The sequence below is a fragment of the Rhinolophus sinicus genome, chromosome 4 (assembly GCF_057876585.1).
Source record: "Rhinolophus sinicus isolate RSI-liver-muscle chromosome 4, RSI-T2T, whole genome shotgun sequence".
Lineage (NCBI taxonomy): Eukaryota > Metazoa > Chordata > Mammalia > Chiroptera > Rhinolophidae > Rhinolophus > Rhinolophus sinicus.
The window spans coordinates 12945718-12960914 of record NC_142504.1 but is presented as its reverse complement, the minus strand read 5'-3'; the positions used below and the strand labels follow the sequence as shown (position 1 = coordinate 12960914).

The window sequence follows — 15197 nt, the reverse complement described above, 5'->3', positions numbered from 1 at the left end:
AGAAGTGCAAGTTAATCTCTGTTGATTGCATGGTCCAAGGACAGGTAAACTTGGAAGCTGTGGGTAAGCCATCTTCTGCCAAATGCCTGGAGAAGCAAAACCAGTTGATCTGCCCAGAAAGAAGAACAAAGCACAGATGGGTGATCCTGTGGCATTGGGTGGAATGAGGCTGAGACAAAAAGATGGGCTCCTCTGGCTCCTGATGCCTCTTCATTTCCTGGTTCCTAAGGCCAGACCACACTTTTTGCCCTTGGCGTCTCCAGGCAGGAGAGAAGGATTTAGAACGGGGTGGCTATACCAGTTAGGGTGCAATCGTGAGATAGAAACCACACAGTAATTTTAATTTTTAAATTTATCTATTTTTTAAATTAGTATTATTATGTTTAACCCAGAAACATTGACCTTTAATTCTGTTACAAGTTTCAGTGTGTGTTGTGGCCCCTGCCAGCCATGGGCAAGATTGGGGTTGGAATGCCCCCAGGAGCTCCATCCTCAGTGTTGGGCAAATACCAGCATGCTGGGTGGGCTTCCTGTGTCCACCCAGGAACAGGGACATTTTAATACAAAGAGGTATTCACTATAATGGGAGAATAGGCAAAAATATGTAAAGAGAATTCTAAAGACAACCTGGGCTGAGAGCATGCCCAGGATGGACTAACTCATAAGGTGTTTGGGGCCCTTCCCAAGGCTATATTACAGACCTTGTTGGAGAAGGTAGAGCAGTAACCCACTGGGTGGCTGAGAAGGTCACAGGTCCCCAGTCTAAAGATGGCCAACAGTGCCTGGACAAGTAGGAAAGGCCTCCAGGGACAGCGGGCTGTGGCTGGCAGGGTGGGGAGTGCAGAGGAAGTCAGGATGTTGGGAGCCCGCCTGCTTGAAAGGAGGCACGCAACCAGGAGTGCACAGTGTGTGTGATGGGTGGGCTGTGGGAAACCATCCTGCAGGGCATAGGTGGTCAAGGCTCGTGAGAGGGCTGCGGAGGGGAATGAGCTGTAGGGAGCCTGCCGCGCTGGCAAGGCCTGAGATGTGTGGTGTCCATGTGGACAGGGCCCCAGCCAGGTGGCCATCACTGGGACAGAGCCAGGGCTATATGCTTGCCGAGGGTCTCCATGGTCTGGGTCCCCAGCTAAGGCAGAGTCTCTGAATGTCCCTACACACATATTCCTGACAAACTAGGCAGTAGGGCCAAGAGAAAGCAAAACACCGGACAAGGGAACAGGAAGAGAAGCCAACTTCCTCCTACAATGTCCCTCCAGCGCCCTCTACTGACAAAGCTTTACATCATATTAGCTGCATAGAAACACGTTTGAAGCTCTTAAATCAGGTAAGAGGGTAGAATTGAAGCTAAGAGGGAAAAAACAAAGACAAAACCACCCCCCCAAAAACAAAAAAACCTGGCACAGTAGACACCACACCCGAAGTTCTAGTTGTCACAAGATAGCACGGTCACAGTCCAAGCATCTATGAGAAGAGGTTGTCTTAGTAATCCAGTGCTACATGTCTCCAAACCTTAAAGGCGTAAGACAACAATAATCACTTATTATCTCTCATGTCTTCTGTGGGTCAGGCATTTGGGGATATCTGGCTACACAGTTCTGGCTCAGGGTCTCTCAGGAGGTTGCAGTCAAGTTATCAGCTGGGGCTGCGGTCATCTGAAAGCTTGACTGGGGCGAGGTGAACGTCAGCCAAGGTTGGTGTTGACGGGAGGGTGGACGCCTCACTTCCTCTCCATATAGGTTTGTCCATAGGCTTTAGCAGTCCCCAACATGGCATCCGGCTTCCCTCAGACTGAGTGATCCGAGAGACCAAGGCAGAAGCAGCCCTGCCCGATATAAGCCTTGGAAGTCACACACCGTCATTTCTGCTATGATGTATTGGCCAAAGGCCAGCCTGGATGCAACATGGAAGGGGACTACACCGGACCATGCAGACCAAGAAAGGAAGGTCACTGGCGGCTATCTTGGAGGTTAGTTACCACAGATGCCACAAATTCAAGGGCTCATTCATTTAATCCAGACCCTGGCTTACCCTGCTTGGATGTTTTTATCACTTAGGTTGCACATTCAGGCATGTCTAGTAGGCAAACTGGTGAAAACTCATGAGCCATAGAATGTAAGATTGAGGAGGGACCTTAGAAATCAACTAGGCTTAACATCTTTATTTCTATATGAGAAATCTGAAGCCCCGAAAGTATGAATGCCCAGTCCCACTCTGTATAGCCAGGAACTGTGGACGTAGAACGAGAACCCTGGTGTTCTAGCCTTTGGTTCTCGCTTCCCAAATGCAAGCCCTCTGACTAGTTGTACTGGAATCATTGTGGTGCTTGTTAGAAATAGTGATCCCTGAGCCCTCTCCAGATCTACTGGATCAGAATCTCTGCTGGGAGGGGCTGGACGCTGAGCTGGGAAAGCTTTATATTTGTAAAACTCCCCAGGTATTTCTGAGGAGCAGCTGCAATTCTGAGAGCCACTGCCCTCTACCACCTCTACTGTTGCCCAAGAAATTATGCCATCCAGAGGAGGAAGTGAACCTAGCATAGGTCAGGCCCAGTGGAGCCTGATTCCACGCCTTCACCCCCAGAGTGGACGGTCCTGCAGGCTTCCAGCTATTCTCGGGGACATGCTATCCCACTCACAGAGAGAAGGCCTTCTGCATTGACCCAGGAATAGCAGAGCGGTTCACTGCCCTTGCATGGATTGTGGGTTTCTGGACTGTGCCAACCTCATCCTGTGCTCTCCTGATTTTCCTGGTGTCTGGTTAAGAAGGGTCAGCACCTGCGTGACCCTCAGGGAGGGCACACCTCAAATGTTGCCCCCAGGTGCCCCAGGCCTCACCCTACCCCAGCCTGACTTCTCGACGTGACACTGGCCTTTCTCAGTCACTGCATACTCAGACTCCAGGAATCCCAGCCATTCCTTTTGGCCTGAGGAGCAAGATGGGGTCCTGAGTGAAGGGGCCTAGGCCTAACCTTAAACATCTCAGGTTTGGGCTCCATGACATTCGAGAGAAATAATCCGCAGGCTTTGGCTAAACATATCCAACAGATTTTCTATATTCCCACAGAAAAGTCAAATATTGGATACTTTTTTCCAATGAGAAGGATTCTAATTTTAAAAAATAATCTCTACGCCTTCCTATCTTCTTAAATGTGAAAAATCCCAATTTCACTTTGTGATTTCCTCACCCAGCAAGCAATTAATCCACATTCCTGGCCAGCATTCAACTCCTTCCGTATTGGAATAGCCCCCTCATTCCTGTCTTCTCTAACCGCCCACATTGTGCTTGGCTTGGTTCTGTATAGTATGTCTGTTTATCACAGGAAAACTAATAATGATAATGATTTCGATAATATTTAAACAATAACAATAGCAACTCTGCTCACTATGTATCAGGCCCCAAACTAAGGACTTTCCCACATAATCTCATTTGTCTCAGAACCATTGTCAAGTGGGTATTTTGATCCTCCCTTTAAAACAAAGAAACCAAGTCTCCGAGAAGTGAAGAAAATATGCCCAAGGTCACATCTGGCACGAGCAGTGGAGCCAAGGTTTTATGCAAGCTTGACTCACTCAAGAGCCATACCTGTAACAACTGGAGTCTAGTACCTTCCGTGACTGTTTTCTCAGGATCACCACATGCTGGTCAAGAGCAAAGATTTTCTCCACCCCAGATCTAGTTTTAAATTCCAATTCTGCCAATCTTTTGTTGGGCAACTTAGGGCTAATTATTTAATCTCTGTAATCTTCTTCATCTATAAAATGAGGATAATTCCTTCCTCGTGTGGTTATTTTAAGGATTACATTTCAAAAATGCACAGCGTTTAGCATGGAGTCAGTGTTCAATTAACAATAGCTATTATAACTGTGCCATTTTTATTGGCTTCATTATACTTTTTATCTCATACAAAATGCCTATTCATTTCTCTTGCAGATTGTATCCCCACTGCACACCAATTTCAAGTTCTAGAATCCATTATGCACTGATTTGTATATAATAACAGGGGAATCTCACAGAAATAACAGGAAAACAAAACTAATTTGAGAAAGAGCAACCCAAAAAAAATACACAGAGGATATTACAAATGTCGCATCCTTCCTGGACCTCTTATTTTCTCTACCTTCATTTTCTGTAGGGTCATTTCTCTCTCGATGACAATATCAGCTGCTTCCCTGAGACAGGCCAGGAACTAATATATCTGCCAAATGAAAGGAACTCTCTCCCATCTGGGTGACCACTGCTGCTGCTTCTCACATGCTTTATCTCCTTTACCCAAACTGGCCCATTCCATCATTTATAGCCCAACTGACTCAGCAGGAATGGTTGCTTTGGGGCCTCAGAGACCTGGGTTTGCAGGTGGGCCCCGGGTAAGGAGGCTTTGGAACAATCCATCCTGGCTGCCATAGGGTGACAGCTGTCAGCGGTACTGTCTTTTCATCTTTGCCTCTCTTCCCTGAAGCATAGTCTGTCATTTTCAATAGTATACTCTGTGCTTAACCATCTTTCTTCCTGTCATGGTGGCCTGGTGTTTATGTCCGCTGGGATCATCTTAGAACGTATTTAGGGCTATAGTACTAGTCCCCTCAAAACATAACCCAATCAGGAGATGCATAGCTAGGACTCCATTTAATTAAGGGGGGAACCCCAACAGTTCAGTCATTTTTTTTAATGCGGTGAGGGGGGGGGCAGGGGTTTAGACCTCAGTCTAGCAACCAAGAGAGGGTGCAGAGCCTAAGCCCATTTTCCTGACCAGCTTTACTACCCCAGTGCATCACCTACATTCTACACATAGCTGTTAACCTGCTCAGAGGCAACCTAAGAAAAGACTGGGTCTTTGTTTTATTTTCATTTGATCACTTCCCTCACCATTAATTCCTGTTTTCACAAATCTGAATCATTACTAAAGACGATTCAGTATGCGAAAGTCATTGAGGAACTTACTGAAGGAACTTGCTGGTATCATAAACAGCTACCAAAGCAGAAGAGAAAGTAAGGAATCAGGTTTCTGGGGCGGGGGTGGGGGAGGCAGAGCTTGCAATGGACGCTGAGCCCCAACAGGCCTTAGAGGAATACCTAGCAGGATTAGGGAAGCTGATCCCCACAGGCTGCCCTCGGGTCCCCAGCCCCCCATTCCAGCCCTCATCCCAGGTGTGTGCATGGGACCACACACCGCCTACATCTGGGTTTGCCTGCTCTAGTTGTTTTTCTGGTAAAAGGAATGTGGGCCACTTGGGGACCAGAAACACTGAATACAGGCTGGTGGCCCACAGGCTGGAGTGATGGTTTCTTAGGTGTGCTCCACCTGTTAATTCTACGATTGGATGGACTCTCCCAACTGACAAGTCAGCATCCTGGGAGAATTTGGAGATAATTCTTAAATACAATACAATGTGAGAATCACTGAGAGAGAACATTCTTGAGAGTCACTAATATAGGCAAATTTTTTCAGGTATCCATTTTGCACAGAGTGTCTCCCCAAAGATGTCCACATCCTAGTCCCAAGAACCTGTGAACAGGTTAAGCTACAAGGAAAGGGGAATTAATGTTGCAGATGGAATTAAGATCATCAGTTAACAGACCTGCAGGTAGGGAGGTAATGCGGGGGTGGGCCCAATGTAATCACAAGGGTCCTTCCCCGTAGAAAAATGAAGCAGAAAACAAATCAGAGAAAGTGAAGTGGCTATGGAGTCAGCAGAGTGATGCAATGTGAGAAGGATTCAACCCATTTTCCCTGAAAATGGAGGACGGTGCCAAGCGAAGGAATGCAGGCAGCTTCTAGAAATTGCACAAAGCAAGGAAACAGATTCTCCCTTAGAGCCTCCAGAAGGACTGCAGCCCTTAGTGAGACGTGTGTCAGACTTCCGATTTCCAGAACTGTGAAATAATAAATTAGTGTTGTTTAAGCCACTAAGTTTGTGAATATTTGTATAGAAGCAATAGAAAACTAACAAAAAGGGATTCATGATAAATACCTGTATTCAATAATATTGATAGATACGATATCAAAAATACACTTTTATACTATGGTTTCTGAAAGGCATAAAGTTTAAGAGATTTCCAAGAACACAAAGAAAATTTCCACCCGTTAGAATTAGGTCATATTTCTTGGCTTAATTTACATCAATTCTCTTTAAGATAGATGTGCTGGCTAGTTGGATGTTTTCCTGATTGCCTCTGGAGGTCCATTCTCTGCTCTGTGCCCTGGAAGGCAGACCTCTATGGACCAGACTCCTTGATCCTCTGGTTTCCAGTTGGGTACCAACAGTGTGGGGTACCAGCAGGAGTCTGGAGGATAGTCACGTATCCAGCTTGCATTTGTCAAGCTGCATGTGAATCCTTCCTTAAATTGTATGCTCTAGGTTCCTCATTTGCCTCACTCAACAGTAACACTGAAGAAGCAATAAGAAAGTCTATGTAGGGCCCAGGGAAGACTTCCCAGAGTAGGTGACAGCCTGAAGACTACGATGAGCCCAGCCCAAAAGTATCTAGAATTCCTCACCATTTCTTACATGCCTCCCTCCATTCACAACTATGTAGTGAACTATGTCAGAGGTCATGGTTGGGAAACCAGAAATGAGAAGTCAAGAAAACACAACCCAACCATACCAACAGAAGCAATTTAATTTGAAAACTACCCTAGATTAAGCAGATTTACCCTAGATTTATCTAGTCATTATATATACAGCATTGCTATATGTAAATCACATGCAAATATAAATACCATCCTCCAGAGGGACGGCTTTCTCAACAGTCTCAACAGAGTGACTGTTTTCTCTGGTTTCTAAAGCAAATCCAATTTGCAAAATAAAAATAGAAAATTACCTTGCGGTGGTATAATATTTGTTTATGCATCTCAGCACCCCTGCCAATACCCCTAACAGTATCCATAAGCCTAAAATGATTTGTTCATGCTGAAGAACTATGTGACCTTAAAGGTAGTTAATTAGGATTGGTAAAATACAAGGGAATACCCACTTGTGTCTCTACAGCTTTAAGAGAGTGAGTGGCTTCCTTCTCCAGGAAGCCATCCTCGATTACCAGTCTTCCCCATCCCTTTCCCAAGGCCCAGAGTGAGTTCATTTCCCTCTCCTCTGTGTCTCCACATATACCATGTTTCCCAGAAAATAAGACCTAGCTGGACCATCAGCTCTAATGTGTCTTTTGGAGCAAACATTAATATAAGACCGGGTATTATATAATACAATACCCGATCTTATAGTAAAACAAGACCGGGTATTATATTATATCATATTACTTATATTATATTATATTATATTATATTATATTATATTATATTATATTATATTATATTATGTTGTTATATTACATTATAAAGACCTAGTCTTATATTATAGTAAAATAATACCAGATCTTATATTAATTTTTGCTCCAAAAGAGGCATCAGCTCTAATGGTCCAGCTAGGTCTTATTTTCGGGGAAACATGATAGCACTGCTCAATTACTGGGTACTGGATGTATGACAGAGTGAGTGCAGGAATATTAACTGGCCCAGCAAACCCACAGACAGGGCAGCCACACAAGACTAAATTAAGACATGCTCGGACACTATTACCTGGGAACTTCAGAAATCTCGCTCCCTGGCTCCTTATCTTCCTTCTGCTCCCCCGGCCCATCCCTGCCCTCAGGTATTTTTAGAACAAAACCACAAAAAGATAGGAAGAAGTCTATGGCAGGAAGAAGGTGGTAGGATTAATATTCTGAATAAGGCTGTAAGGAATTTAAAAGTTGGACCTCCCCACAAACATTTGTTTCCTGCACATAAACAGGAAAACCACACCAAGTCACTGGCACTTATTTTTAGACAAGAAAAAGAAGAAAACATCTAAAAGATTAAAAAGAAATACACCCTCAGGTTGGTTGTAGGCTAATGTTTCTACCCTGGAGCAGCACCGTTGCTCTTGAGTGTCAGTGTCTGTTAGGGTGCTGTGGCAGGCTTACCTGTCAGTGTCTGTTAGGGTGCTGTGGCAGGCTTACCTGTCAGTGTCTGTTAGGGTGCTGTGGCAGGCTTACCTGAGCCGGAAAGAACCAGAAGAAAAGGTTGCTATTGTAAGTCTTATTCACGGTGAGGAAGCCGGTGTAACTCTCCACATTTGATCCCGAGAAAGGAGCGACCGAACTCAATTGTCTCCCTAGGGAGGAGAAAAATGTACCCAAGGATTAAAGAAATAATAGGGGGTTGGCCCTCTGCATCTTCTCCAGACTTTTCCCAGGGGCTGGGTCGGGGATGGAGGGATCAGAAAGGCTACAAGGGGACTGGCAGAAAGGTACTTACCGCAGCAAATTCCAACGTGCCCTGGCCAAGTCTATATACTCGACATACATAAATGAGCCAAGGACAGTGACATCTTTCAGGGTTTTTAATGTTTTATTTACTTATTTTTTGTCCCCAAATATATTTTACGAGTGATAATAAGACTTTCATTAAAAGAAAAAAAAAATCGCCTAATCTCCGCTCTACTCTAAAAAGTAAAATAAACTGAAGTGTTCATATTGGGCCACCTGGAGGGCCAGGGCAGGATAAAGTCACCTGACCCCAAAGCGGGGAGGCCTGCAAGAGAAACAACATAGCTAAGTAGCCTTCAGCCATGGGAGGCCTGTGTTCTCCACACTTTCCTTATCATAAAAGCAAAAGGCCTGCTAACTTGCATCCAGAGAAATGAGTTGAGGCACGTGGGGAGCCGGGATGGCTGGGGACGGTGGGGAGAGGCAGGCAGTGAAACTGGGGATGACCACCTGGGCTACTTAGAGGGAGCCAGATAGGACAGTCGTAGGAGGCAGAGGTCCTGGCTTTCTTATGGCAGCAAAGGGACAGGGACAAGGAGGGGAAAGAGGGAATGCTTGGAAAACCAAGGCCACCCAGGAGGAAATAATACTCATAGGAGCTAACACTTAAAAGGCCACTGTACCAAGGGCTTTACATCGGTGGTAGGTATAGTGCACAGAGGTTAAGTAAGTTGTTGAAGGTCACACAGACAGTCAAGGAGAGGTTAAAACCGAGGAGTCAGGCTGCAGAGTTTGCTCCTTCCCCCACCCTTCTATGCTGCTTCTGTTAGAGAATTAGTCATGAGGTGTAAGTGGAAGGGGAAGCAGTGATTTGGAAAGGAGTTAAGAAAGAACGCAGGGTGTGGTAGGGAAGTGGAAGGAGAAGTATGAATGGAGTTCTCTAGTGGTGACAAAGCAAGGGTCCCAAATAAAAACGACTCACTCAAGAAAAGCCACTTAAGTCTGAGACTTAAGTTGGAGACTGTTTAGTAGGCAGCAGTAGGTAGGAAGGTTGATCCTTTACACATGCCACCAACTAAAGGTGCTTCAGCGGCTGCCAAAGCCCATAGGCTCTGGAGGACCCATGGTTCGCATGACTTACCAACTTGACCTTCAGTGACATCACTGACAGAGTGCAATAAGCCATGGAGAAAGTTTACACTCAGGGAATCAGAGCTCCAAATCAGGGCCCAAGCCCCCCCGCTGCTGGTTGTTAAACTTCTCCCTGCACACCACTGCTCTGGAGCCACAAGTTCTGCTTTTAAAATGGATCTGCCTCCCCAAAGGGAAACACCTCTGTCCCACACAGTTCCTTTTCCCTGGTGCTTTGCTGCTCCTTGGGTTACTCATGACCCGCTCTGTGACACTTTTAACAGGCGGATAGTTAACCTCTTTGGGCTCCAGTCTCTCATCTATGAAACACGGACAACCTGAAGAGTTCACGCATATAGAACTTGTAGGAAAGAGGCTGGCTTGTAGACAGCATCGCTGCTGTTGTCTGGGAAACGCATCCACTGACTGGGAGAGAAGAGGCTACGGTGGGGACATAGGAAAGGGGACCACAGGTAGTTTCCAGAGGGTCCCGCTGGGCTGGCACCATGGGAAGAGCACGGATTTCCAAGTCGGACAGATGTGGGTTTGCAGTAAACTAGGCTCCTTAGCAAGTGACTTCATCTCTCTGAGCGTCCCTTGCCTTTTATGCAAAACGTGGATGCTGTGGACTTTCTGTGAGGATCAAATGAAAACGTGTAGACGAACCGTTAGCACCAAGCTGCACATGAAATGAGGGCACAGGCAAAGTGGGGGGTAACTATCAACAGCCCAGGCCATTCGAAGTCTGGAAGACTTTGCCTTTTTTGGGCTCAGTCCGGGCCCCTCAATGAAGATCGCTTAATCTAACTTCTCCAGCTCTTCCCCTTCTCTTCCAATGACATCTACCCTCCCCATCAGAAAAAAAGGCAAAGAAAAAAGAAGAGAGAAGGATTCGAAGAAAAAGAGAGATGTTTAGGGGAAAGTGGTGTGTGCCAGCCCTCTCCCCCCACCCCCAGCACACCCTTCCCCTTCCCTCCAGCAGTCACTTCTTTTCTTTCCCCTTCGTTGCTTCCTTTCTCACATTAGCCCAAGAAAAGATCACCTTTCATTGTTGGGCAGCCTTTTAAAACACTTGTTTTGGGCCATTATTTCAATTGAGATATAATTAATAACATATAACATTACATAGCATATAATGCTGTATAACATTATATTAGTTTCAGATGTTCAACCTAATGGTTTGACATTTGTATATATTGCAAAATGATCGCCACAATAAGTATAATTAACATCATCACCACACACCTACAATTTTGTTTTCCTTGTGATGAGAACTTTTGAGATCTACTCTCTTAAAAACTGTCAAATATGCAATACAGTATTATCAATTATAGTTACCATGCTGTACATGCCATCTCCAGGACTTACTTCTTCTATAACCGGAAGTTTGTACCTAAAACACTTTTGAAATATTTTTTTCACAAAACTATCAATCTTCTCAGAGTCAGAGGCCCCACCCCTCACAACAGGAGGGCAGAGAACTACAAAGTGAGGGGTTGGGAATGAGTGAGATGTGAAACACAGAGGGCTAAGTGAACAGGAGAGGATTCAAGAAAGAAGACAGAGAAAAATGAGAAAGGTCAAAGTAGAACAAGAAAAAGAGAAAATATATAATAGAAAGGAGCTGGAGGGGATGGAGTATGGAAGAGAGATGATTGAACCAATCTACCTGAAAATGACTCAGATGCTTACCCTCCCTTTTGAGGACTCAAAAGTTGTTTCACTGCTCCCTACATTTACTCAGGTACATTTCCCACCTTCCCTTCTAGATCAGCGGCTTTTGGAAAGCAAAGAATTTCTCTAGTTTATCTTTGTACCTCCAGGGACATAGCATGCTTGATTTACACACTTAAGACTTTTACACTTAAGACTTTCAATACATACTTTCAATGGATGGATGGATGGATGAATGAATGAATGGACTAAAACAGGCCACACTGACAATGCACTAGAATTAGCTTATTTCTATAAAAACCTTTTAAGGCAAGCAGGCCTTATTAAGATCTTTAGAAAGTTTGAAAAACTTCCCTGGCCCACAGAAAAGTGGTTCATCCTGTTCCAAATTTTAAATTTCCTTTAAGTAGACCACAATAAAATAATTAAAAATTCTTTCAACTAAAATGATTGTTTTATATTTTCAAATATTCTGTTCATCCTTCCAGAGTCTATTAAAGGAATATGGGAAATACACCCCTAAGATGTAGAAGTTTCTTTCTTCCTGGAACCATGACTCACAATACAAATGTTTAAACCCGTTAAAGAAAGGAAAAAGGTTTTCTTTGAAGCGATTTCACTTCCTTCTTGTTATTTACTGCGGTTACCAGTGTTTGTAATAGTACCATGTTCAAAGAGATTGGCGTGTGCCCCAAAAAGGGCATAAACTAGCTAATCAGGGTGCATTTCACATCCGCCAAGACTCGGGTCATCATCAGTATAGACATGACACTACCAGACCCTAAGTGATAATAAATTAAGACCTAATAGCAAAATATTCTTTAAAATGTGTGAAAATGCCGTGTGTGTAAACATGTTAAAATTTGCCTCCTATATTCATTTTGTTTCAGAGCGTAGGGATTTTATTCTAGCTGCAGAGAAAGTAAACATGCAATTACAATTACATGAAACTAAACCAGCTAATTGGGGATTAGAAAAATAAAATTTCCCTTGTCTTTTTGTGAATGACTATCTCAAAAATGTTCCATTGCAATATTAAGACTCACGTTCCTCGGGTTTTCACAGACTCAATAAACAAGAGAGATTTAGGGAAACAAGCTGACCATCTGTCCAGAGCTTCCAAAACTTTCAGTAAAGTAGATGAATAAAATGATCCTTAATTATATTATCAGGGCTGCATTTGCATACCCAGATGTACCAGATTTTGGATCAGCCACTTAAAATTCCAATCAAAGATTCTGACTGTGTAACAGAACATTAGAAAGTGACATTACATCAGATTTAATATTTTAAGTATTGTCACTCATCAGATGGTGATCTATCAGGGCTGGCACAAAGGACAAGATGAAACTACCTCCCTTGAAATCTTTTCATCGCTATGGCTGACGACTATCACTGCAACACTCATAGTCAAGAAATACAGGAAAGAGAGGGACGTGGACAATCTCCCCAGGTGGACTTCACTTGATCCTATCAGGTGTCTGATCCAGACACACCAGGGTCACTGTCACGTAATGCCTTTATTTAAGTCATTGTCCTCACTCAGTACGCACAGGCCCTTGTCTGTTTTCCCAAATCTTGGTCAGCACCCTCGGATCTGCAGCCAGTCACATAGCACAGCGGTTTGTACCTTGGGTTCTGGAATTAGCAGAGATAGATTTTTAATCCCAGCTCTGCCACGTACTAGCTTTAAATGGCCTTGGGTAAGATACTGAATTTCTCTGGGCCTCATTTTTCTCATTTGTAAAATGGGAACTACAATTATGCATTCTGCATTAGGGTTGCTCTGGGGATGAAAGGAGCTGGTGTGTGTCAAGCACAATGCCTGGCACATATTCAGGTCTACAATTTAAAGTCTACAAATTTTTATTGTGTGCCCATTACCTAGGGGCACTTTGCTAGGTACTAGAATATAATGACTAAATGCTAGCTCCTTGAGATTTTTACTATTTACTGCTATTACTATTGTCTCCCTGGACTATGCCAACCAATGGGATCATTTTCTCCTCAAAATCTCCAGCGTGACAAACTCAAATGCAATACTTTAGTATTTTAATATTCACTGCCTTAGTCCTTCATTGTTTCATGTGTGTATCTGGTCACCCCAGTAAAGCACAAGCTTCTTCAACAAAGAAAAACAAACTATAGCAGGCACATCACAGAGAAAACTTGGGTCCTAAACACATGTTTGTTACTATTACCTGTATCCCCTTGGGCAAGTCATGGCAGGTGACTGTGTCTCATCTGTGGGTTGGTAGAGTCGGTTCTATGCGTATGTAATTCCTTTTCAACTCTAAACTAAATGGTTCGCTTTGGTTTATTGTTAGTGAATACAATTAAGTCAGTAGGGTCCACTTATTAAGGAAGTTTGGTCAATTTGGATTAATGATTGCCTCTTCATGTAAGTCTAGTGAATGAGCCGACCTGGAGGAGCCTACCATCTTCCCATGACTCTTCTACAGCAAGTAAAATTGAATCCTTTTTTTTAAAAAGTCTGACTACATTATCTAACCACACTATCTGACTATATGACCACTGGCTATGTTATCTAATGTACACTAATGTACACTGACTACATTATCAAAGTTTTTCACTTTTTCTTTGGAAAGAGATGGTGAAACATGGAAGCAATGTGTATTTTAGAAAAAGAGATATGAACAGGACTCAAATGTGTCCTTAAGATACGACACTGTTCTGGTTTTATACCAAACAAAGAAAAAGAACAACGACATCGGCTGTTTTATTTTAAACTTTCATATGGAGGAGATAGATTTGTTTTTGATCTTTAAAACGATCATTTCCCTAAAATTTCCATTCTCACTTCCACACTCCCATGCGACACCTACCCACCCACCAGACTCACAAGCATTAACTCTGCCGACCCGCTTGTGACCGGGCACAAAGTTGGTCTTTCAGAGCAAACACCAGTTACTCCATCTATGTGCCAGATGCCATGTCTCTCATCTCCTTAAAGAAAGTGCTCCAGCAAGAGTTGCCCCCACCCCAAGAGTTGCCCTCCCCCCCTCTGCTGGATCATTTCCTCCACCAAACACGGGATCTCCTACCCTCTTAAAGACACTTCCTGCCCCCATAGCTCCCTCCAGCCACCACCCCTGCTTCCATTTACAAATAGTTCATCAGAATAGCCCCCTATATACTATTTTATAGCTCAGGAGCCTACTGAGGTCCAGAATGATTAATTTATCTACACCGTGATTTACCGAAGCATGAAAAAGCATGAAGAGTGGAGGCAGGTCATAACTTTCAGTCTCTGATGACACCAAATGACACATTTTTTTCCTACTACTAATAAGAGTAGAAAACCCCATTTGCAAACACTTAATTTTTAGAGAGTGATTTACAGAGCATAAAGAGTTTTCACCTGCATTTTCTCATCTGATTCTTATACTATCCCTGCAACTGGGGTAAGTTCTTACATCTCCAGTTAATTAATGAGGAAACTGAGGCGTAGGATGTTTGGGTAATTTGCCAGGCAAGGGGGATCAGCATGTGACTGTGGGCACAGGTTCTGGGTGTGAATCCTGCCTCTGGTGTCTGTGGATTCTGACAAGTAACTTTGTGGGAACAGAGCCCCAGAAAGCAGTTTCCAGGCTCTTGGCCTCACATAGAAAGGTGCTGGCACAGGTAGTAAATGGCCATCAACTGTGATTAGATGGCCATCAGTTGTGGCTAGTTGGCCATCAGCTGTAACCAGTGAGCCACTGGCCACTAATATAACTGCTGTGGCTACGCTAGCAGAAAAGGGGGGCTGGCAAGAAGATGGTGGCTGAGCTAGCAAGAGCAGATTGCAGTTAGTACGGTGGAGTGCGGGTTGCAGATTGCAGAGAAGTGGACAGCAGGTTGCAGACAGTGTGGCTCCTGCTTCCTGTGTCTCCAACCCAGCCAGCAGTGAGACCACAGTGGTATGACTTCCCTACCTATGGCTCCATGGGTGTTCCTTTTTGGCCTCACCATATCCTGCGTTCCTATGTGAGGAGCGGGAGCTGAGACCCCGTAGGCCGCCCCACATGACAATAATAACCTTATTAAGTGACCAGTGCTAGACAGGTACTGTACTAATCTTATAAAGAGAAGTACAGGGACTCAACAGCTAGATAAACTGGCCCTGATGATCTCTCCTTTTAGCTCAC

The 15197-nt window shown here is 44.1% G+C and overlaps 1 protein-coding gene across 2 annotated transcripts in view; it reads right to left on the bottom strand.

The window, feature by feature from the left end:
- Positions 1-15197, bottom strand: part of CPVL (carboxypeptidase vitellogenic like) — a 112022-nt gene that overhangs the window by 76068 nt on the left and 20757 nt on the right. For both annotated transcript variants that reach the window (XM_088797676.1, XM_088797677.1), the window contains exon 3: positions 8029-8147. In XM_088797676.1, coding sequence (XP_088653802.1) covers positions 8029-8147 — 119 coding nt within the window. The remainder of the gene's footprint in view (positions 1-8028; positions 8148-15197) is intronic.